The 26,100-nt window shown below is 37.9% G+C and overlaps 2 protein-coding genes across 2 annotated transcripts in view; one reads left to right on the top strand and one right to left on the bottom strand.

Moving 5' to 3' along the window:
* The window catches only part of LOC109029578 (protein phosphatase 1L), a 48,738-nt gene extending 32,102 nt beyond the window's left edge, over nucleotides 1-16,636 (top strand). The window contains exon 5 of the mRNA XM_072303006.1: nucleotides 16,353-16,636. Coding sequence (XP_072159107.1) covers nucleotides 16,353-16,367 — 15 coding nt within the window. The 3' untranslated portion in view covers nucleotides 16,368-16,636. The remainder of the gene's footprint in view (nucleotides 1-16,352) is intronic.
* A 1,287-nt stretch (nucleotides 16,637-17,923) lies between these two features.
* The window catches only part of LOC109029707 (annulin), a 30,319-nt gene continuing 22,142 nt past the window's right edge, over nucleotides 17,924-26,100 (bottom strand). The window contains exons 10-16 of the mRNA XM_019040290.2: nucleotides 24,465-24,658; nucleotides 23,314-23,393; nucleotides 22,446-22,593; nucleotides 21,561-21,703; nucleotides 20,423-20,583; nucleotides 19,639-19,778; nucleotides 17,924-18,837 (exon numbers count right to left, since the gene is read on the bottom strand). Of these exons, the coding sequence (XP_018895835.1) occupies nucleotides 18,693-18,837; nucleotides 19,639-19,778; nucleotides 20,423-20,583; nucleotides 21,561-21,703; nucleotides 22,446-22,593; nucleotides 23,314-23,393; nucleotides 24,465-24,658 (1,011 nt within the window). The 3' untranslated portion in view covers nucleotides 17,924-18,692. The remainder of the gene's footprint in view (nucleotides 18,838-19,638; nucleotides 19,779-20,422; nucleotides 20,584-21,560; nucleotides 21,704-22,445; nucleotides 22,594-23,313; nucleotides 23,394-24,464; nucleotides 24,659-26,100) is intronic.

Raw genomic sequence — 26,100 nt, 5'->3', positions numbered from 1 at the left:
TTGTGTCTTATTTCGCACAGTCTCATTACTTTATTGGAGAAAATGGTTCATGGTAAATAGCAGGAAAATAACTTTTCTATTCATTTTAGACCGAGACATCAAATTTTGCTGATCTAACGATTACCAGATTTTAAGAGAGCTGGGGCGCGCCATTTGAGCTATAAGTGCGCTACATACGGCAAGACTCTTCCGTTAGGTGTTCGTGGAATTTTCAGGGAAAAATATGACTATCAAGAAGTTTCACCAATCAACCGAATTTTATTTCCTTAGGGCCGTGGCACCAAATCGACAGAAAATGCAACTCCCGTCCGAGGCCTCGATATTTATTGTAGTCAAAAAAGACTGAACAAGTACGTAGTCAAAAGTCGCCTTTTTGTCGCCTCTTAGGAAGTACAACGCTCAAGAAAATACTTTTTTGCCATACTCATCCTCTGTGATAAGAGCCTTTGAAGATTGAAGGCCCATAATTTTTTCGTACTTGCCACGATACTCAAAAAACAGGTACAATTGTGCTTGAAAAGTCGATGAAAATCGTATTTTAATCCTTCCTCCAGGGTCCTTCAAGGGACATATGTAATACCAACAATCAACATTTCCTATATAGGTACTCTATTTCCTAGAAATGAGGTCTTTAGAGGTCTAAATTCCACTTTTGTATACAACTTACCAATTCGAGGGGAAAATAGCGAAAATCACTAAGATTTCGACCAAATCAAGCAACTCGGATAAAGTAGGTACGAGTTTATCTGAGGGGTATCGACTTTTGAATTTCAAAAGTATGTAGAGGAGAAAAAAAGTTGCGTCTTGGAATCAGACTGATGTGTGCCAAAGCATTCTAAAAAATAGTGTATTTTCTTCGGAAAATACACTAAAAATCCGTCACAGCTCTTATAGTCAATGTAAAAATGTCACATAATTTATGGTGTTTTACTGATTCCATGGCAAATTTTAAGCATGATAAAAGTCGGCTAGAGCCATTATATTTGGAATTTTAACTCAATTTTCGTAGCTTTTTAAGGCGTGCTAATTATAGCTTTTGGATCAATACAACTTTTTTTGCCTTACATATGCTAAGAATACAATTTTAGCCGTACTTGTGACTGCTATATTTCAATGATTTTATCGATTTTTTAAGCGACTTGGCAAGCACACAGAAAATCAGATTGCAGGTTTTAGGGACGTTTTTATGACTGATTAAGGAAGAATATATTTTTACAGATGTTAGTTTTTCTCCCATGCACATAAATAGGCCGAATCGCTCAATTTGGTCCAAATCTCTGTGATTTACGTCATTCGTTTCTTCGACCTTGCAAGCATGTAAAAAATTGGAATTTTGTTTCTAAAGCCTCCGCTTATAGGACATTAAGATAGCATAACAAATATTTTGCTAGGTGTTTTTGTCTCTCCGAGGAATCGATAGAAAGACCAGAAACACTGTTTCAGCGATTCTTGCCAAATTGCAATTTATCGAGTGACTTGGACAGCACACAAAAAATTGGGCCTTCACTTTTCGAAGATTCTTTTTGTGGTGTTTTAACTGGACGCATAAAAATTAATTTTCCGAGGAATGTTTATGTGCCTCCCAAAAAACCTTATTAGGGCCGAGAAACACGATCCATATCGACTTTTTAGTGATACATTTTTTTTTTAAGTGACTTGCTGGCGCGCAAACATTGGCATTCACTTTTCAGAGACTCTTTTCCAGTATAGATCAATATGTTACGAAAATTGCTCTGTTGAGGTTGTCGTTTGTACTACTTCAAAGGCAACACAAATGCCTGAAAACAATTAATAATAGCAGATTTCTTGACTGACTTTTAGACAAGATGGTAAAGAACACAACTTCAACAAAAAAATGTTTCACCCGTCATATTCTACTAATTTTACGATATGAAAAGGTCCCGAAAATCCCACCCAATGTTCGGCGTGCTTTTCAAGTTCATCGAAATAATTTGTAAAAGCAGTTGAAAATATTAAATAATTTGTGTTTTTGACCCTGCTACCGGCTCCTCGAAGTCCGATCAGCCTCCCCCCCCCCCTTTTCTCCGTCCAAAGAAAGGCCTCGTAATAAATCGGTGTAGCAAGCTCGAGTCATGGAAAGATAAAAGAGACGCAGATTTTTGATTTATACGGTGAGCTAAAGAGTTGTTGCGGGGTCAGGGATGGATGGAATACATATTAGTGACGTGAAGTACTTGAAGAGACAAGATGCAAGAGGAAGAGGAAAAAAGAAGCCTTTCTCGATGGTCGGGTGCCCGCATGAATTTCCTAGAACTGGGAGGAGATAACGCGTCATCTCCTTGCGTGGGAGAAGGATATGTGACAAAACAACCGAGCGCACTGATTAACACAGGTGCGAGAGAGATAGACTGAGAAAAATCGGTCATAATCGGAACCTCCGGCCGGCCCGGAGGAGCTGGAGCCTTGTCGCACGAAGTCCAGCCGGAGCTGGGCATGTTACGGAGCCGGCTCCGAACCAGGCTCGGCTCCGAACCAAGCTTGGCTCCGAAACGGCCCGGCTCCACTGCAACGCAGATCTCTCACTGCCTCGGCTGCAGCCAGGACAGCGTGGAGCTCGGAGCGGAGCTACTGCTCCGGCTTGGCTCCGGGTCCCTGGGGATACCCTTTCATTTATACGGAATATTTTGGTACTAGAGAGGAAAAATCAAAAAAGTTTTCAGAGGAATGAAGTTGACCAGATTTCCGAAGAAAAAATTAAGTATGACAGGAAGTCTGCAAAGTTGCGAACGGATCAAGAGCCATGGTTTCGCACTTCAGCCATAAATACGGAACCATCCTATTTAGGAGATTTGAAAAACAGTCTTACATGCTATGATTGGGACCGCCAAGATATATTTAATAGGCACGAATACGAAATCGGAAAAGAACTTTTCTGTATATTGGCTAATTTGAAATATTGTTACATATATTAGCTTTACTTTTATTCATGTATTTTATCCTCAACAGTTTTTAAAAACCTTTAAAAATGATGATCAGCCTCAAATAATCGATTTTAAAATTTTTAGCTACACGTTACAACTCTTTAATTAGCTCCTCACATTGGAATTTCATTTTGCATTTAAGAACTATACTATTTCAGGCTCATTTTGGAAACAATGTACATGTCATTGGTTTTCCCTCGCAGATAGGCGCTTATACGAATGATCTAGAAATAGTAGTTCTGTAATGCAAAGTGTAGCGCATTCGATAATATTTCCCGAGGTGAAAACGAACAAAAGATTTAACAGGGGAGGCAGTTGTAAATCAGAAGTTGTGCTAGTAACTTCTGGTGGTTCACTCCTCTGCTAGAGTAACTTGATGAGGAGAGTATCACCATGTCACCATCGCTTTTGATTGGCTCCTACATCTTAAGCCTCGTGTAGCTTTTAGGACTCAAAAATTACGGACGATGTATAATTGTAGATAAATAATGGGTTAAATTTGAAAAAAAAAAAGTTTTATTTGCAAATCGCAACAAGAACTTTACTCAAATGCATTATTACGACGTATTTACATAGTTTCACGGCTAGTCATGTGCGATTTTCTAAAAAATTCATCTTAGACATAGCAATAATGGCAACAATTGTGATTGGTGATAACCGTCAAAAGTTGACAATGACTCCCCTCCCATCCTTAAAAACCAAAAGTAAGCGCTTCCTCTTTTTTGGGTCCTAAGGATCTCCATAGAAAAAGGAGGGGCCAAATGTCCGTACTCACTCTATCATGCTATTCTACCTTAAACCATATGCACTATAATAATATACTCTTATGGAATGATGTAGAATTAATTTACTAGCTTTAATAAATCTTAGATCAAATGTTTAACTGTAGATCGTTGTGTGCAAACGAGAAAAAACACTAAGAAATGGTCCGAACTGTATGTAACAAGGTGATGATATGGTGCTGGAAAATACTGTAGAGTGCAAGTATAAAAGCTATTTAAGATTAAATTTAGGTGCTTGAAACTTAAGTTATAAAGTAACAAAGTTTTTTTATGAATAGACATAATAAAAATTCGACTGGCCATCGAGTAGTTAACCATTCATTGAGTTCATTTTTTTTTTTTACACTAATTCTCATTTTTTTAATTTTTTTCTGTTTAATTCCTTGTTGAGAGTTAAAACTCTAGTTTCGATAGTTAAACGAACGATTTGGTCACTCTTTGTGTGATTCAGTAATTTTTTTCTCCACGCACCCAAGGATTATATGCACTCGGGAGAAGATTCAAAGGAAAAATATGATCAATCTTAAGATCATTGACCATGAACTAAATGTACTCAAACCCAAAGACTAGATGGGCGAATCAATTTTTCAACACATCTAGAAAACCTAGAAGCCCAGTGCTCTTTCGAGACATCAATTATAAGTTCCAAAGCGAACACGATACCGCTCAAAATCCAACCAAGGATAAGACAAACAAATGCAGGTTGCAAATGTTGCATTGTAAATACCTCAGGTGGAGAGAAATCATCCTCATCGTCGTCATTTACATAGCGACGTTTCGACAAAAACATGTCACTTAAACTGGTCTCGGACAACGCTGACAGTAGTAAGCCATTTTCCGAATACGCATTTATCTTTTTAATTACATATTCGGAAAATTGAGATCTCTTTTGAACTTGGATAATCATCGGGAAAGTGAGCATGCATTCTTTTACCAGGTGAAATTCTTTGTAAACATTTAAATATTCCGGCACCAAAATGTTTCCGTGATACTTGTAGCGCATCTCTGAAATCGTCATCTCAAAAGCGTCCGATTCTGTTAAGGATCTCAAATTCGATGTAATCTCCGATTTCATCCGCTCTAAACGACTCAAAACGGCGCTTGGATCTTCTGGAGGAAGACTGTAGTTCATTGAAATGGTATAAATATCCTGCTTTACTTGGTAGTACACCTTATTTTCAACATAAAATGGACCCTCGGTTAGTTTATTCTTCAATGACTGGTAAAATGGATAATCTTGAAGAAGCTCAGAAGTTGTCTCCAAGTCTGGTGTCTGTACCATTAAGTCCGAGTTCGTCAAATCTTCCAAAGTATCTATATCTGGGTACCGGGCGTGCTTAGAAAGCAGGGTTGTCATTTTACTTTGGAACAGGGTGCCTACTATCAAAACGAAGAAGGACATGATCAAAAATAGGATCTTTCCGGTGACAACTCGTCCCAGTAGTTGCCTCGAAGGATACCCAACTACTAGGAACGAGTACAGATAAAAGGACACCGATGTATTTTCAAACTCACGCTGCATTTGTGTGGAGTAGAGTCGGTTGAATAGCGTCCATTGAGAGCGCTGGAAAACGTAGAAAGCTCCGTAGAGCGAAGCAACTGTAGTCAAAATAACTGCCCAGGTTTGAAGCGAAAAACACTTGAACGGCACTAGAGATTGTGGCATGAACTCGCTGCGCGAAGTGATGAAGCAATAGGAGCAAGACTGAACCGGAACCGAAAAATCGAACGTTGAGAAGTCTTGGTTTGGATAGAGGTTTCCATCGTAAATGAGCAGATCGAAATTCGACTGCTGAGCCTCCTTGAAATAATCGATTTCTGTGCGATCTTTGCAAATCGTGTAAACAATTGGATCGCACTGCAGTTCTATCCTGATATCTGTGATGACCTTGTAGACGATGCTGACAGCTACGGGCGATGAGAGTTCACCAAATTTGAGTACATTTTTTTTAAAAACGAACCCGACTTTGAAACTTTGCCCCTGCAATGTTGAAACAATATTGAAATCATTCTTAGCGGTGGGTTCGATTCGTCGAAGGATTCTCATATGCGGGTCGTACGCACAACAAACGTCTCCCCGGCAAATGAAGGTTCGATCACCCCGGAAAAAGCGCCAGAAAAATCTGAGAGTGAAATTTAATTGGCGGCCAAGCTCAGTCGTATCAGAACACGAGGCGAAGTCTCCCTTTTTAGGTGTAGGCAACATGAATGTGATGTAGTTATTGTAGTTCCAAACTTTGTTCGCATAAAGACTTTTGGTGAGCTCGCAAATTGGACCCGCAAGTTCGGCTTTTCCATCTAGTTCAGTTCGGGTGAGCTGTATTGTAAAATCGCATGTTTTGTTGCCTCGCACCATGCCAAAATGACGAAGTGCATCTTGAAGACAATAATGGTTCAGTTTCGGCGATTCGTTCGTTGCATTTCGCGAGACACTCTCTGATGCTGACTTTGACGCGGTGTCGAGAATTAAATTCATTATTTCTTCCAGACTGTTGAGAAATACAATTATATTTTTGGCCAGACCCCCGACTTTTGATTTTTGTAACAAATTATGGTGGGTGATAAAAACCGTGTCGATCATATTTTCGTGCAATTTTCTGATGAGCTTTTGAATTGGGAACTCAGAGTTTGTGCTGACCACGTAAAAATGAGCCCTACCAGATACTTCTGCAGTCTTCTTGCAGATTATGAGAGCAGATGAAATGAGCTGTTCCGTTTCTCTATCATTAGACAACAGCAGCACTTCTGCCTCGAGGGTGGTCTTAACAGTCAGGAGATAGGCAAGTAGGCACAATTTGAAAACCAGATTCATTATCAAAGAGAGGAAATATGCAAAATTTATGCTCTATAAATTAACTTAAATTGAGTCAATTTTTCTCTTAACTTTTAAGGTAAAAAGTTATGAAAATTCTGGAAACGGACACACACTGAGATGCTACTGGCTTTTGTTGAGCTGCTACTTTTAAGTCACAAACTATGCACTTATGCAAAATTTAGTCAGTTTTCCTCATTGGATAGGTATGACTGATAGGTATTTATAAATAATTCTGTATCGCACGTAGGATGGATTGAGTGCATTCAGGGCTGTCAACAGCAAATGCACGTGGTATTGATTTGTCTTGTGCAACGTGGGAAGAATTGACAAAGCTGAAGAAAGTTTTACATGACCTACTTTTTAGAGTGTCTTGGAGGTGCTTAATATCATATTTTTTGCGTTTGTAACGTTGTGCACTGTAGTGAGATTGTTACCCTGGTAAATTTGGGGATAAGAGCTGCATTTCAAAGTACCATAGGAATTCTTATAGCTGGCTAAAGAAGGCTGCAGAAAATCATATAGCTGGCTGTAGAATGCGGAGAAAATCATACGGCCGGGCTATACGAAGCGATACAAAATTATGTAGGCGGGCTATAGTTCCTATCGCCAGGCTTTACACTTTCTCGCCTGGCTGTTGCTTTTTCGCCATCGATTATAAAAGGCTATAAAAAATTGTGTAGAAATTCGTGTGCTTTGGAAATCATTAAGTTTGATACGGAACCACCTTAATATTTACAAAACACACATTATAATTTCCTTTAATACATCATTGTTTTCATCAATTAAAATGAGAATAATCCACACTGAAAAAAGTGCCTTGTCCGAGAAACAAGGATTCTAGTCCCCCAGACAAGACCGTCTTGTTATATTTGATCCACAAGGCATTCTTGTTCGTGGGACCCATACAGTCTTGTTCAGGGAACAAGACTTCCTTGTTGCATAAGTCAAAAGTCTAGTCAGGGTAACAAAATTGTCTAGTTCTGGGAACAAGACTTGTCTTGTCACAGTATTCGGAAGAAATTAAAATTGCAAAAAAAATGTCACAAATTTATATGAATCGCAATTTTTATATGAAAATTTAATTGATCTCTACTTCCTTCACTCCTCTTACTCCAGAATTGTCCCATCCGATATTTCAAATTTTACCGACCTGGTCGGGATTTGAACGCGGGACCATCCGGTTACGGACCGAGTGTCTTACTGACCGAGTTATCCGGGCTAGTTGTACATCGAAGCCGAATTATAAGTATAAGTACAGCCCACAGAATTACTTTTTCATTTTGTTGCTATCTCAAGTCTGTGGAATGCGTAGAGCATCAGATTGTTTGGTTTTTTTTCTTTTTTACTATTTACCGTTTACGAAAAGGAATTTACACTCTACATCAGATAAAAATGGACAATTTAGGCCGAAAAAATGTGTTTCTTCAAGCAACGATGTTTCCTTTGTTCCCTGTTAATGATTCTAATTTTTATTTTTCTTTTATATCATGATAATAATTAATAATATATAAATAAATCAAACGTTAAAAAAATAATTATATAATTAGATACATTTGATTTTAAAACCTTACGCATGAGCGATTTATTTTAAAAAAGAATTATAAACTTATTGTATTTACCTTGTCATTAAACATCCAGAAAAATTTTCGGGGAACAATTATTATGCGTAGCTCTTAAAATACTCTTTCAAAATATATAAAATAATACGCTCTCTTTGAATTTGACCGTTACTCGCGGTGAGTAGAGAATCTTGTCACAGTGACAAGACTATCAAGTCCGGTGGCTCAGAAACCTAGCATATAAAACAAGACTGGTCTTGTTGCATTAACAAACGGGTGTTGTTTCCCAAACAAACTGAGTTGTTTGGCAGACTAAAAGTCTTGTTCCTGAGACAAGGCAGGTTTAACAAGTTTATCTTGTCTCTACGGCTCTATTATTTTTTTCAGTGCATACAGGGTGTGCAAACATTTCAAAATCATGAGTTGAATAACGCTGGCTCCGCCAGATTAAATATTAGAGCCTAACACAAAGCGGAGCGGCGACGCACTGGCGCCTACAAACCTAACAGGGATACTTCACGCATTGCGCAACGCGTGAAGTATCCCTGTTAGGTTTGTAGGGGCCAATGCGCGTTTCGCGCTGGCTGCCCGCCTGCCGCGCCGCCGCCGCAGCGTACCACGGCGCTTGAAGCAACTATTTCACACCAGAGGTATCGCACGGTATCATACGAAACTGAAGGCGCTCTAATATATTAGGAATGACAGGCATCCATCAAAACATACGGAGCTTTCCTCGCAAAATAAATAAAGATACTACGGCCCAAAAAGAGAGCAGTAGTCCAAAAACTCACCAAGTCTTAGCATCCGTAATTAGTAACGTTTAGCATACACTTTATCGCCTGGCTGTTGCTTAGTCGCCATCGGCTATAAAAAGCTATAAGAAATTGTGTAGCCGGCTATAAAAGCTATTGGAAATCTTACAGCCGGCTGTAGGTCTATGGTATTTCGGAACACAGATTCTACTGCCAATTTTTACCAGTGTAAGACTAGAAAATGCCAAATCTTGTTTACAAAAGATCACAGTAATTTTTAAAAACTACAATATTGTGCATCTAAAATAAAATTTTCCCGACTGAACTTCGTAAATTAAATTTGATATACCCATTGCGGGGATTTCAAAGAGGGAGAAAGAACGCGAGGCAAATTAAAATGGTACACCTAGTTCCGCCTACACGGAAAAGAGTATGATAGTTTCTACTTGATTCCACGGAAAAGAGTATGATAGTTTCTACTTGATTCCTCTATATTTTTCGGCATCAACCAGATGTGTAGGTGCATCGACCAGAAATACGATCGAGTCAACCATATTTTTGACTTGGTTCTAATAAAATTGAGGAAAAAAGAATGATGATTTCCACTATATTCCTGTATGATTTTGATACCAGTCAGAAGTACGGTTGAGTACACAACACTTCAAACTGGTGCAACCGTACCCTCGGCTGGAGTCAAAATCAGCCGGGAATACACTTACAATTAGATGAAATTATCATAATTTTTTGCCGTAGAGATTTTGGCAACTTTCATAACTCGCTTAGTTCTTTCCCACATGCCCTCAGAATACTATAACCCTGTTTTATTCACGTTGGGCCGGGACAATTACTATTTTCAGCGTTGAAATTACCAAGAGGATCTGTGCTTGACACGCATACGACAGTGAGTGTGTGAGTGCTATGTTAGCTGGAGGGGTGCATGTAACGCTGCCGCCTCTATATCATACTGCCGTACTTGAGGGAAAAAAATAAGACATAGTCGGAAATTTTGGATGGATCTATTGCGCTGGTTCAGAACCGTGTTTTGATCGTATATTCTTGTAGATTTGCTACAAATAATAAGATCTTTCCATACAGCAACCTCCTATATTACTAGAATATAATATTAACCGAGATTTCGCCCTTTGAAAAGCCGGATTTTTGACGTCATCAACCGCGGCAGTGACACCCTTGGTTTCTTCCACCTTGCTTTCATCCGAGTTTCACGTTGAGTAACTGGCTCAAATGTGCGTCACACTGACTGATGAATGCAAGGATTGCAAGGTGGAGGAAACCAAGGGTGTCACTACCGCGGTGGACGACGTCAAAAACCCGACTATTCAAAGGGTAATATCTCGGTTATTATTGAACATAGAAAGTTGCAGTTTGGCCGGATCTTCTTATTCTTAACTAATCTATAAGACGCAAACAAACCATGATTCAGTGCTCCTATTCCAAGTCCGTCAAAAGTTCCGAGATTCGGAACTTTTTTGTCCTAATTTCTCCCACTTCATGCCCGTCGAAAGTACCGGAATTCTTTTTAGATTTTTTCAAAAGTTCCAAAAGAGTTCCGGAAAATGCAAAAATCCGGAACATTTCGAACTTTTCAAAAGTTCCGGGAAAAATTCCAAAAATCTAAAAAGTTCCGAAATTCGGTACTAGTTCCGGGAAATAGGAGCACTGCCATGATTTTGTGACAGCGCAACCGACCAGTTGCGTGGCGTGCTTTGCGATATATCGATTGTTATGCCATTTAAACCTAAGGAAAAGGATCGATAATCAGGGTGTTCGCAGCGAACACCTTAATAATCGATTATTTACCATAGAATTAAATGGCAGAACAATCGATACATCGCAAAGCACGCCACGCCACTGCAATCGACCCATTGAATCATTCCAATCCAGATACGCACCTTTTGACTTTAGCCATCGATTCGGCAGCATTTGATTGTTCTTAGGTGGTTTTTCCTCGGCCAGGGAGATCGCACGGTCGGCTCGCTCCGAGCTGGGCGATAAACAGGTGTTTATCTGAAAGTGGTGAAGAAGCTGGATCCCCGGCGGCGGCGGCGGCGGCGGGAACGGTCTTAGAGGTCGAGGTGTGAGGCTCCGGAGTCAAAGCACCGACTCAGGGTCCGGCCCCGCCCCCGGGAGAGTCCAAGACTATTTCACACATTTCAGCCGGGCTCCCCTTCATCGCCCCACCCCCCGCACCCCCCTCACCCCCGGACCCGGGACCGTCCCCTGACCGCACCGGACACCACACAGCCTGCCCCAGAAATCACGCCGGGGCTCGCGGGGCACGTGACGCGTCACGCAGCGGACGTCAAGAGATGGGTCGGCTGTGGTGGTCCCAGAATCCTGTTCTGATGCTTGATTCTTGTAGGTTAGCTAACAATAATAGAATCTATCTCGAAACAGCAACTTTCTACGCTCAATATTAGGCCTTGTCCACACGAGCGCGGTTCGCGGAACTTATTTCGAGGAACTTGTTCCCGGAATAAGTTTTTAGCTGAGCTAAAACTTATTCCTCCGAAACCCGGAACTTCCCCCGTACTCCGAGCTTCTACATATATTTCTTTAGATGTGAATTTGCTTGTTTTTGTTTTTTACGTCCTTTACATATCTTGACATTTATTTTTGTTACTTTGGGGGTCGTAATAATCTATTATTTTGCAATAATTGTATAGTTTTGTTGAAGTTCCGGTTCCAGTTCGGGCGAACTCGTGTGGACAGCATGCCTCGTTTCAAGGAATAAGATCCGGGAACTGAGCAGTTCGAGGAATAAGTTCCGCGAGCTGCGCTCGTGTGGACAGGGCCTCAACCGAGATATCGCCCTTTGAAAAGTCGGGGTTTGACGTCATCCACCGCGGTAATGACAACCTTGGTTTCTTCCACCTTGCTCTCATCCGAGTTTCACGTTGAACAACCAGTGCGAATGTGCGTCACACCGACTGATGAAAGCAAGGTGGAAGAGACCAAGGGTGTCCCTACCGCGGTAGATGACGTAAAAACTCGACTTTTCAAGGGGCGATATCTCGTTTCATATTGAACTTAGAAAGTTGCTGTTTGGACAGATCTTATTGTGTTTAGCTGATCCACAAGAATTAAGCATCAAAACACGATTGTGACCAGCGCAACCGACCCATTAAACATAAAATTTCTTATTTCAACTAAATATTTTTATGCTTACTCTGCTATATGATGAAGAGAGGTGGACACTAAGCTGACTATCATCCCCAGAAGATGGATGAATGTGTGTGTATCCAATTTTTGACGAACAGTCCGGTAGGATGAACAAAACAGTTTGATTGCTTCTCTTCGAAATAAAATAGGAGCGGGGATTTTGAAACTCCGCAGTAGTGATACGTGGTTTAGAGTCGGTATGCGTTTCGGACATTTCGTCAACCTTGAATAGTTGCATCAAGATTCTGTCATCAACGCTTCCGTCGATCGATGTAGGTGCGCGCAGGTAGGCAAAACGCCTTCAATTTTTTGAATGCAATACGGACATCCGTCAAGGTTGAATAGTTGTATCAAGGCGCTGTCGTCAACGCGTCCAGTGTTCGTCACTACTAATAAATACAAGTTGTGTAAAATGAGTCAACATACTCTCAGTTGTTCACACATCGATGGTTAAAGAGAGCAACCATATATATCCGTTTGCAACGTTACAGATTTCCTGTCAAACATTATTATTTCCTCGGAAAACGAGAGAACGTAAAATATCCACGATTTTTCCTCTTTGTTAGCAAAAAAATTAAAAAAAACTTAGGTTTAAGTGGATTGAAAAGTATTTACAACACAAAAATATGGAAATTATATTACGACAGTGGACATATTGGAATCAAAAGGAGCCATTCTGACATGAGTCCTCAGATTCATAAGAAAACAAGCATGGCAGGGTTCACGCCACAATGAATGTAGTTCCTTTTGGTTTAAATATGTCCAATTTAATTACTTAATCTAAGTACTTTTATTTGCAGATATGTTTCCTTTGTTATGACAATTTTTGGCAGGATATCAAAATGATATGACGATAAAATTATCAAGTTCAATGTGGTAAAATTCATATTTTTTCATCAATAATTAGATTTTGGTGGCGTGTCTCGAAAATATATTGTTTCTGATGTGAGGAATCACAGAGTTTGGAGGCTGGATTGCTTCTAAGGCACCCGGCGAAGGTGGTACCCTGGTTCCTCGGCCCACCCATCCGAAGAGGGTGGATGGAATCAAATTAAAAATCATTAAGATGTTCCATCAAATTGTTTCGGCTGCGAAAATAAATCAATAATGGTGGGTCGAGCGCTCCGTGGCGAATTCGAGTCTCGCCGTCTAGGGCCGTCTGAAAACCCTGCTCCAAAACAATCACCGCGTCTGGGGTCCCCGCTGAGATCGGACGCGCTCAAATCGGGCTAAATGTCCAAATATTGTGCTCTATCGTTTAATATTCGCTCATCACTCCTCTGAACCCTCAAGATTCCGCCACCGAGTTGATTATGTTTCATCTTTCTCGTTAGTAGTGCACTGCCGCACTTGGGAAGAACGGCGTATCAAAAATTCGAAACTGGGTTACTGCTGGATATTAGAGTCCCTTTATACTGAGAGTCAAGACAACACCCCCTCATGGAGTCACAAACGGGAATAAAGATTACACAAATTGAAAGTTTTTCGTGATCTTCGATCGGCCCATTCTCAAAATCCTTTCTCCGTTCCTTCTCTCATTCCGTTTGTTCCTTGCCGAACCCGTAATTCCTCGGTCCATTCCAGATTATGATCTTTGCAATTGGTGAAAATGTAATCTTTATTCCCGTTTATGACAGCGTGGAGGCCTAAAATACGGTAACCAATCAGAAATGGATTCACATTAACATGACTCTCAGTATAAAGGGACTCTAAGCGCTACCGGCTACATGCTTCGCTTACCAGGGTTACCTGTTTAATATCTTGCCAATTTTGCTCCCTTTCATGGGCAGAAAATCACAATGACTGTGAAATGGACCGCGTCTAGCAAAAAGGAACCAAGCCACATCAGCTATTGCCAAATTAAACTGGATAATTTCATTTTTTTACGAGAGAACGTTTGTGCGGATTCCTTTGAAAATTTTCAGGAATTCGCTACGCACTACGGAGAAAATTCACCGAAATTTGCACGAAAACCCGCACAACCGTTTTCATGTTAAAAATTAAATTGCCCAATCAAATTTGTCAATTGCTGATGTGGCTTGGTTCCTTTCTGTTCAACGCGATCCAAATAGACCTTGCTCAGAAGAAAAGAACCAGGCCACATCAGCCATTGCCAAATTCAGTTGTTTATACAAGAAGACGCTGGTGATGATTCCTTTGATAATTTTAAGGAGTTTGTTTCGTATTATGTAGAAAATTCACAGAAATTTGCCAAACAAATCCGCGAAACCTTGTTTACGTAAAAAATTAGATTGCTTAGTTACATTTGGCAGTAGCTAATGTGGCTTGGTTCGTTTCTTTACACAATGCGGTCCAAATAGGAGATGTAAGAACGTCTGAAGTGGATCAAACCGGACGACTTTACGCAAACAGGATCGGTCAAGGATAGGAGTTTTAATTACATACAAGTCTGACGGACTCGGATTTTTTAGATTCAGAATTTCGTCTTTTGAATTGAAGGACAGAAAATAGAGGAGGTGGAAGTAAAAACAAAGCAGGAAGCTCCAACGCATTGGCGTCGGAGAGCGGCTCTGGGGGCAGTAGTTGTAGTCAAGAATGAGGGCCTAGACACATTTTGTCATTGATGTACAATCCGACAACTGTCGATTCATGTTTTGTAACTTAGCAGATTTACGTAGCCGGTGTATAAATGTGTATTGGGCTTTGATATGGCGAATACATGGCATTATCACTTGTTGTATACTTTTAATTTTGAAAGCTCTTTGGAGGTCCGCTTCCTAAAAAATCTCTGGTTGATAAGTCGTTTAGCGAGGCTGCAAAAAATTTGCATTTTTATATCTGAAAGTGTAGGTATTGGTTTTTTGTATAATTGTTTTTTTGGATTGCTGGAAAAGTAACGCATACTTCTATAATTTAGGACTGAGTCAGGGAAATATAAGGTTCGTTAAATAGTAAATATTCCTAGTACCGTGTGACACTATTGTTAACGAAAAGTTTTTGCAATTTGTCAAAGAGGTTGTTGAATGATCTTCGAATAACTTTTGATGAGCTAGAGGTAATGGTTCTATCTGCAGCTCGTGGACTTCTGTACGATATTGTCCAGAATCATCTGAATTTTCAAAAAGTGTCCGCTTGTTCGATACCCAATTTGCTCATTCATGCATACAAGGAGAAGCGCATGAAAGCTTTAGCAGACATTTTGGAGATGAATCAAGAATTAGATGAAGAATTTATGACTTAAATCACGGCACCTTAATCACGGGATGACCTTAATTACGGCAACTATTTATTGTCCATGAGATGCAGATGGTTCCATTTCCCTAGCTCATCAAAAGGTATTCGAAGATCAATTTCATCAGCCACCCGTACGAACCACGTTTCTAGTGACCCGTACTTGCTTCGCACGTATGAAACATACAATCAGAGAAAACAGAATTCATCTTACAATAATCAATAATCAGTAGGACATGAATCGTTGCGATGTATAATACGACATTATAATGCGGCATTACTATTGTAATTCATTTTAATGGATTAGGGGCATTATAAATCATTATTGCCACGTCGGAATGAAATGTTGTAGACTGAATTGAAAAGCATGTAGGCAAAATTTATTATAAAAATAGTATAACATGTAGGTACATAACATAAAGGTAATACAAATTAAATGATTAGAGCGTGTATATTTCATTACATTATAGGTATATTACAATCATTTTTGTCATTGTTGGAAATTTTGATAGTTTGAAATTTGATAGTTGATAGTTGATAGTTTGAGAGTTGAAAATTTGGTTATTTTATTTAGTTAAGGTGATTCGATAGACGCCATATTTTGTGTCAGAATGGCATGCGACGTATCCCATCAATTGGTTCCATTTTTTCATTTACTCATCATTTTTCTCCAATTTTAAGTTTCGCAATTCTGTTTTCAGGAGACTAAAGCACTCACTTATCAATTTGTATATTTATATTGAGTTAAGGGTAGAGACGTATTCCTCACCGGAATTGAGGAATGGAGGTGTTACAGTAAGTCCGGCATTAGGTTCCATTTCGACATCAGCGACGATCAACGCTACGATACTGGAAGCCAGTCTTCCGATATTAAATCCCTAGCGGGGAAGAAAAAAATGCCTAGATTTCGCTAAAAATCCCTAAATCCCCAGATTTGCTCAAATATACTTAAAAAATCCCTAGATTTTGCAAAAAGCGCCATTTTTAACGAAGAATCATGATGTCATTCGATGTAGCGATTTGCAATATTTAAATCTGATTGGCTCGTTGAATTTTGGCGCTCTCTGAAAGCAGTGCTAATCCAGACCAATAAAATGAAAGAATATTAGTTGATTTCTTATTATTAACAGGTTGAATGCAGTTGAATGTCAAGTACATCGAAGGACGCAATCGTTTTAATTTCCGGCTTATTTGCGGGGAAAATAGTGTTGCCAAAAAGGCCTACAAAATATAGATGAAAAAATGTTTTCGATTGTCGAAGCTAGAATTGAGGTTAAAAAGTTGATTTTTGGTAACTTTACCTCATCAAAAAAAAATCCCTAGATTTCCTGAAAAATCCCTAAATCCCTGGAAATTCCGGAAAATCCCTAAATCTAGGGATAAACCCTTAGACATCGGATGGCTGTTGGAAGCATTAGAGTCAACATTTGAAACGCTGCTGCAGAATTTGCCGGGAGTATAATCGAGTGTTGAAAGTCAGTAGAATTGAACAATGTAATAATTGCTTTCCGAAATAAGCGTTATAATAAAAAAACCACGAATCTGAACTGTTAATACTGGAACACACCTTCTGTAAATGTACCTTGCGAGAGATAAGTAAAAAAATAGATGTACTGGAGGAGAAGTGCTTCTCCACAGAGTTTGAAGAAGGAAAAAAAAAATGCCCAAATTTACTTACTTCAGCATTTTCGGCAAAATCACTGCAATTTCCGAACCTTTTTCTGGCCAGGGGCCAAAATTAAATGATTATGAAGGGCCACTTAGATGTTGTAGATAAAAATAGGACTGTTGAAAAAGTCGCCGTTTTCAATAAATATGTTCCCGGAATGGAAAAAACAGCTCACAAATAAAAGCAAATTGCCATAGAAACTTCTTCACGAAATCACACACACAACGAAGAACGAGGCGCTACAGACGAGTCCGTCCAGGACAAGTTAAAAAATTCCCATGAGCCGAGTGCCGTAGGTTAAGGGCCCGTTCGCCAAAACTAATCGGAACTGTATGAATGAATTGCTCCTTTTAAAAATCAAAACAATATCGAATTGCGATATATTACACAGTTAAGATAGGGCTATGTCCTGTCGTAAGCGGCGACATACAGTCGATATCATTTCAATAATCGCCCCAATGGCCACGATAGTTGTTAGACGTTTACGGTTTCCCTGGTAACCTTTGTTTGCTATCAGCTGATATCGAGTAATTAACTAGGAAGCTCCAACCCAGTGGTTAAAGCTTCCTTAACCGCGAAAACTTTAAAATTCAAATTTTCAAATTTTGAACGTAAAGTACATTTTTTCCATCACGAGATAAAAGCACAAACAAGTTTTGAATTATTGACTGTATCACCATGATTCCAAAAATACAATACACAACATAGCATTGACTAACAATAAAACAGTATGCAATAAAATAAAGTCATGACAAGGAACATAGCCGAAAATGGCGCCGATTCCCATCAACCAACGCGCGGTCTCTACAATGTAACATGCTGCATTGATACTCCCCAGCTGGGACCGTCCGGAATAGCAGCTCTAGTGCAAGCACCAGAGCCGCTAAAAGAGAAATAGAAGAATAAGGAAGAAAGAGAAGGAGGAGAAAAAAAGGAAACAAGGAAAAGAAAGGGGGGAAAATATATTCTTCGTCTCCTTGCAGGAACGGGGTTACAAATAATAGAAGTAAGCCATTTTTAGTAAAATTTTTATTGAAAAATATGTATGAAATTTTGCTGGATCACATTTATGATCATAAAAAAATCAAGAAAACTATTTTAATTCTGAATGCACTTAAACTGATTTTTTAACACTGTAAAAATAGAATAACGTTTGAAATTTTAGGTGACAATTTATGAAAGTTGAGTTAGTTTCACGCAAATCACAGGATGCATTTCCTCAACTTTCTTTTTTTAATTCGGTAATTTTTCGATATTCTTCAAAAGTTTGATACTATTGCTATCTTGCTATTTATATATTGATTAACTTTATTCAAAGTAGCATTTTTCATTTGTTTTGCTGTCTGTCAATATAAATCATTTTGAACATAATAGTTATCATATGAAATTTACAACGTATATCTTGCATTCTGTGAAGATGAAGATATTTGTTAAAGGAAAATGATTGAGTTTCTTTTTGAGCATTAGTTTACAAAAGCATATAAAAGCTGAACACTTAAAGGGTCTTAACTAAAAATCCTAAAAACACTGGACTGTTCATTTCACTAATCCAACATAATTTTCAAGTCTAGAATCATAAGTATTTGTAGATATGGCTTGGTAAACTCATCCATCCCGTGAGGCGAGTTTCAGTGGTAAAAATGCTATATTTTAAGTTAGGCCTTCATCTTTGCCTTGCCACAAAGGCTGAACAAAAAAAAAAATTAAAAACAAACCGAAAAAACGGAATAACACACAACCCAATCGAAGGCATTTTTTGCTTCATAAAACCTTCATTTGAAATTTTGTGAGCTGAACTGATTCACTCTTCGAAAACTTCAAATTCAAGCTTCCCGTCAACATCGTTCAGTTCTTTGGATTCAAATTTGGCAAAAATCGCCGATTGACCCGCGGACCTGGGTATGAATTTGAATGATATTTGAGCTTGCTGGTTAACACCGATTGACCTGTTGAAAAAAATGCAGTTGAAAAATTAGCATTTTACGTATCTCACGTACACTGAGAAATGGTTAATTTTTTTAAACTAATTAAAAATGATAAGAAAGAATGTAAAGATGTGTTTGAAACATTTAATTTTTGGATTTAATCGAAGTTTTCTCATTTCATCAATAACGTTTTTAACCAATTATTGCTGTGGAACTAAGCAAAGTTCAGAAGTTTTCGGAATCGAAATTTTTGAGGCTTAAATTTTAGGTTCTTCCTTTTAAATGCTAGGTTATAAGTCGCTCTCAATCTATTGTTTCGGTAAGTCACTCATATTAAACATCTTTTTTGTTTTTAAAGTATAAATTTATTTTTTTCCGTAAAAATATAACTTTTATACACGCAAGTCCGGCCAACATATGAGTTTGCTAAGCCACTAGAAGTACATCCTCGTCTAAATTTTCAGCACTTACTTTGAAAAAAAGATCCTCTTTGGTGGCTAAACAACTTTTCTACACTAGGAAAAAAACACGTTGGATCTAGAGTCCAGACTCTTAAAAACATCGACAAGAAAAAACACTCTTAACTCAACCCGATTTAAGCTTAAATCAAGAACCAAGCCACTTAATTTGAGCGGATTTCTTTTTGATTTCAGGTTAAATCTGATTGAATCAAGAGTCCTTTTTCTTGCCAATGCTTTCAAGAGTCTGGATTCTAGATCCAATGTGTTTTTTTTTTTCAGTGTAAAGTTAGTAATAGCGATAACTGATCATTTCAATTACAAAGGAAATACAACACAATTCAGCTTGAATGTAAAAGCTCACCTTTTCAGTTTGTACTTGATTGGCTTCAGAGCCCCAGGTAGGTCAATGAAAAAATTACATTTATTGAGAGTCACAGGCAAGGGATTAGCTATTCTTGCAGATGCTCTGCAAACAACGCCTTTCGTTGCTTTCCCATATAGCTGAAACGAAGCGAAAGTGAACTATCAAACATTTGATCTATCAATTGCATTCTGAAAAATTTGATGTTTTGTCGACATTAGCATGTCCTTATCTTACAATTAAATACCAATAAGACGCCTAGAGAAGATATATATGTAAGATGCGTCTGGTGACTCCATCATTTAAGTAATAAACTTTTGAAAGAAGGAGGAAAAAAATAATGACCAGAATACTCGGGGTCGGCTAAATTAATATTTGGTCCGATCTTGCCATGACATCAAAAGATATTAAGCTATAGTGGATTAAATAATGAAAGACGCATGCAGTCTATTTTTGTGTATAGAAGTACTGAAATTGAAATTCAACTGTTTTGTAATAATCAACACATCAGTTTATTTCAATGAAAATATTTTCTTTGAGGGTTGAAACTCAAAGTTAGTCCTAAATTCATTGATCAATACGAAATCAGTTTTTTATTTTTAATTTCTTAGAGATCAAGTGAACATTTCTGAGAGTAAATATTTCTAATTCTCTATCCAATGCCTCAAGTAAAATGATTTTTAATATTTCTCCGATTTATTGCGTAAGCTGTAGATGTGACTCAAAATTATACCTCTGAATTTGTCATATTTCTTTCGAAAAAAATGTACATAAAATGACTAACCTCTAACTCGATGTCTGGTTTTTTAACCCTAAAATTCGTCGTATCCCAAAATTCATAATCACCATTGATTACTTGGCATAAGCAGTTAACTTTAAAATCAGCTTGTCCAACAAGTTTGTCTGCATACTCATCATAACTTGCCTGAATTGCAAATTCTTCAACTGAAACATTTTAAACGCATTTTACGTTTCTCGTAAAGTCCAAATATATCATAAATAAACAAAGTAAAAAAGTATATTATCATAAGTGTTTTTATTCGTGATGTAATGCAAACAATATCATCCATTTTCAATGTACTGATAAATAAAAAAAAAACCACAAAAAACATATTTCCCTTCGTATCAACAGCACAGCACGGCTTTTAAAACACGGAAAAAACATGTTACATACAAACATCATTTTGTCAACTTGAAAGAGGGACATCAGACATGCATATGTTTTGGTAAAATTATCTTAGAATGTCACCTCTTTCAGAAAAAAACAAGTAAGAACAAGAAAATAATTGAAAATCTTCAGGAATAGTGCTCGCGTTTAGTGGAGTGAAAGAAGCAAACTTCGGAACAGGATATGTTAAAAAAGGAAACATTCATGAAATTTCTGTTTGGATCAGCATATTGTTTGTCCTTGTGTGGCCTCTTCCTCCCTCATATACACTCTACAGCTATTTCACTTCATAAAAATAACAAAATTCGAGGAAAGTCATCGTTGTTACAGCTCAGTTAGGGATTTAAGCGTACTGAAAATCAGTCAAGCATTGAATAATAATTGGAATGTTGAGAGTATCATGAAAAAAATTGAAAATATAATTTTTTAAAAAAATAGTGAACATATACTTCGGCCAAACAAATGCCTTGAGACAGAATACTTGCGGCAATCATCACAAGTTGAAACTGATCTCTGATAACAGTCGTATCGTTTCGAGACTATAAAACGCCCGAAATCAAAAGGGTAGGCAACAAGTTACACGCGAGTGAATTGAATGTCGGAACCTCAGGAGGTCTTTGCTACCTCTGCTGAGTATCGTATAACCGCTTCCACCTTCACCGTAGTGCTTCACCATTCTAACTAATACGGAACAGTGCAGGAATTACTATTTTGAGTAATATTTTAAGTTTCAATGTTGTATAAAAATATATACCCTCTGCCGGCTTCAGAAGAATCATAGCCTCCCTCTTTTTGACTGGATATGCAGCTCGTCCATCGTAGGAACTGGTGTCAACTCGAATAACAACTTTAATTTCATAGCGATTGTCGCTTTGATTCGTCATTCTAACTAAGCTCCTGAAAAAAAAACAAGAAAAAAAAATGAAACTTTACTCTACAACTGTAGATTAAGGATTAAAAATGTAAGTCAGTTTATGGATTTTAGGAACTCGTTTAATTTAATATCTTATAGTTTCGAAGATTTCAAATGTTTATACAAGATACAACCATCTATGACAAAAATTTGCGTATTTTGCGAAACCGGATTACGTAATGACCGTGTAAGGGCAGTAGTCAAGTATGAACAATTCAAAGTGAATACAGACAGGATAAGACGTTTGAAAATCATCAATTGCAGAATAGCGTTGTTTGAATCAATCTGTATCTACTGGGGACTATAAAGCGCCCGAAATCACGCGGGTAGGCAAACAAGCTTACACACAACCAGTGCTTGTTCCAGTAACACCACAGTGAGGCAGTAGTGTTGCCTAATAAAACGCGGTACCAATATACTTTTCAACCAATTAATGAATTGGTAAAATTCTAACGTATGCATGAAGCATGAAGTATGTGCAAATGTCCTACTGTAATGATTTTTGAAATCTAATTGAAAAGAGATTGGAAAATTAAAAATTATGACCTCCCAACTCTCCTATCTATTTTCCGCTCTTTACCCTTTTTTGAGGCAATTGTCACCTCGAGTTTTTAAAATCAGGACTTTTTTAATGGGTTTTATTTTTGATGGTCTTTGGAGTGTTCTTCCATTTTTTTTCCATGCATGATTCATAAAAAATTCCGTTTGCAAAAATTTAATACTCACGTAAAAGGTGATCCAATAATTACACTTTCATCCATTAGTAACTCGAACTTGACGTCCGTAAAGGAAAAGTTATTCAAATAATATCTACTGAATTGGGATTCACACTGCTTCAATGCCTTTTCGAAAGTAGATCGCTCATTTTTTGTTCCTGCGTTTCAAACATAAATTACACCATTTGTTCCATTCAATTTTCAGTATCACGCTCAAACTTGTAAAATATTAAACATACCATGCGATGATAGTTATGAAGTTTTAACAATTTTTATCTTTTTAGTGCACACACTGTGTACATTTTAATATGGTTTGAGATTTTATTCATTCTACTGTAGAGAAAAAAGTCAAGTGTTCGATGAGCGCAGAAAACTTCAATATATAATATTGTCCAATCATGATTCCAATCTCATCAGTAGAATAATTTAAACCGCAAGAAATTATCCTTGTCTTTATTTTTCCATTATATTTCAACTTTCATTGTTGATATATAATAAATTCCAGCTAATGATTCCTGATTATGAAAGGAAATAATGATTCAATATAGAACTTCTTTCATCATGAAACATTTTATCACTTGAAAGTGGCTTTAAACGGAATATGAAACAGCCTATTTATGCTGCAGAGAATATTACCACGTTTCACCTATCTGGCAACTGTATACTATCATTGATTTATACATGTATTATGAATGCATGAAGTGTGTTCAAATGTTATCTCTGCTCCTTGGAAATTCTGCTACATTCTAACACTAATATGTTGTTTTAAAATTTTGATATCGCGTGATAAATATAATGATTCACGGTTATTTAAAATAAATACATAAATAGCCAGGTGTTCACTTTATATTTTGATACTGGGAATGACAATAACTTACTTTCTGGGTGTTTATAATGATGAGTTATTTCCTTCAAGGCCCAAGAATCGACAGCTTTTGTACAAATTAGGACACCAACACTGTAAAGAACATAAAAATCAAAAAGAATTAATATACTGGCACAATGTACTCTCTCGGTTTTAATTTGTCTACGATGAATGTTCAGGGAAATATTTAGACAAATACTTTAAGTGAATTTATTTAGCAAACTCTAATGCACAGGCAAAAGAAATAATCAATTTAAGATTTTATGTCTCATGTTGTAAAATCAGAAAAATGTATGACCCTATACCTGTACTGTTGTGCACATGCTTTTCATTTAGAAAAATTCTAGTGCAGTCAGAAGCTCAAATGGAAAAAATAATTTAAGCTAAGTTGTGTCGTTTCGGCCATTTTTGAATGGGACTTTTTGTAATGAGGAACTACAATTTCGGGCCTATCCGTGAAAACATTCATGTGCGTTGGGACATTTATTAGTGCTACATACCTCGTTTCTAACCTAATAAAAAATTGCAGTTCCAAATTACAAAATGCAGTCCAATTGGGAACGTTACTATTATGTGACCTATTTGATTGTTTCCATGACCATATGACCCTCCAAAAAGTATCGTTTATTGATTGTTTCCTCGAATCACTCTCATGTGCGTACACCACCCTGTTACTTTCTAGTTTACCCTGTTACTAAGTTTTACATTTTTTTAAAATTGTATTATATTTCATCCAACTGAAGAGGGCTTTCAGGTAGACGAATGAGCATCATACATACAATCTCATACATACATACAAATCATACATACAACATATCTTACATCTCCTGTCACGCACACAGCCGTGCTAAGGAGAAACGTCATATGAACCTTCAGGCGTTGCCAAATTTCCTCTGATAAAATACGAATTCATTAGAGAATTTTTCAAAATTATCAGACTATTTTGTTCACAATTTAATTTAAAATATCTGCAAATTTTAAAGAAAAATATTCATTATTTTCGTCAAAAACATATCTTTTAACCGGGGAGCGTCGAGAACACTCGAATGTTCATACGGCATTCTTCCTTAGCACTGCAGTACAGCGGTGTTTTTTCCTTTGGTTTTATGTACCGTATCCTACACCTCATCCTAACTATTATAATACTGATGTAAAAACGCTTACTCTGTGACATTTTTATTGAGGAGCTTGAGAAAATTATCACTGAGTTTCCATGTGAGTTTATCGGCATTGACCTCCGCGAAAACGAATTTGCCATCGTACGCCTTGAGGACTTCCCCGTCACGGATGGCGAGAACTGAGGTGGGCCCCACCCTGTAGACGCCTTGACTCCTTTCTTGAGGTGTCGAATCAATTACCTGAAATAGGAAAGCTCACAGTGAAAACAATGAAACGGTTTGTCGCCCCTCGTCTCTATTTCAACGTGAGCCCTGAAAAGCATTAAGTGATATGGAGAACAGAGCTCATGTGGAAATTGAGATAATCCCTTACGTCAGAGGGGCGATGGTATGTGTTACACCTCGTGGATATACAAGTGACTTCAATGAAGACACTGATGTTAAATAATTTGAGATCCAAAGCAGCCGGTGCGATGATTCATTGTATGACGGGGTCATTTAATAAGATATGCTATCGCCACCTTCTGTCCAGTATCACAGGCGCAATGCGACGTATCAAAATTTCTACCGCCATTTATTTTTTTACAGAGGATTTGTTGGTCAAATTTCACTGAATTTTCTTTGTGCTGCCGATAAAATTCAGTGAAATTTGACCAACAAATCCTTTTTTTTGTGCTGCCGATTTTCTTTGTGCCAAAATTTTCGAAATTTTCTTTGTGCTGCCGATAAAATTCAGTGATATTTTTAAACAGATTCAACCAAAAATTTCTCTATAAAAAATAAAATGGCGGCGGAAATTTTGATACGTCGCATGGCGCTTGTGATGATTTGGCTAGAAGGTGACAATATATTGATTTCAGCATTAGCAAGTTCCAGAATTGCTACATCGTTGAAACATCGTCCAGATCTCTGAATTGTTGCAATTAAGATACATATTTACCCTTTAATTGTGGTAAAAACCAAGCGGAGACCGTCAAAAGAAATGACTCTTGGTCCTAGTTTGGCGGCCGCACTATTTGGCGCAATGCTAGAAGTATTCCTGCAGTCTTGAAGGCGCGGATATGAGTTTGACGCTGGCCGCACTCGCGATTATTCGAACTTGCGTTAGAATAATTGTGGCATCGAACAATGAGGCTTAAAAGGCATGGTTGCGTTTCGACGTCGCATGAGCATTCCAAAGTTGCCTTGTTTCTCCCGATAAAATATTTTTTCCGAGAAAAGTTAGTAAATTTTTCTAGATTCGCTTTTTTAAATTGAATGGAACATTAAAGACGGTACGACTTTAAGCACTCTGAAACATTATACGTGGAGAAGAAAAATTAAGATGCTTTTAAACGAATTGCGTTTAGTATGGCAGGGAGTTTGCTTCTGCAACGTCTCAAAAGGAAATCCATGGCCTATCTCTTTGGTCATCGGTTTGTTTATATCTCGTTCAAAAGTCGTTATCCGAACTTCCCGTTGTGTGAATATAGTTTATTTAAGTAAAATTTTGAAGTACGCTTTAACCGTAATTCCATCACTCACGGCGATTTCCACGACGAAAAACACCAAAGGCAGTCAAATTATCAGCTGTCGAAAAGGAAAGCGCCCGTACATAACAAAAAACCGCGCAATTCCCGACGGGACGAACGGGATAACCGTTCTTTTAAAGGGCGCCAGAGGTGGATCCAGTAATTTGGCAA

Source organism: Bemisia tabaci, chromosome 7, assembly GCF_918797505.1.
Source record: "Bemisia tabaci chromosome 7, PGI_BMITA_v3".
Lineage (NCBI taxonomy): Eukaryota > Metazoa > Arthropoda > Insecta > Hemiptera > Aleyrodidae > Bemisia > Bemisia tabaci.
Note: the sequence above shows the minus strand (reverse complement) of the source record. Positions and strands in the feature narration are given on the sequence as shown.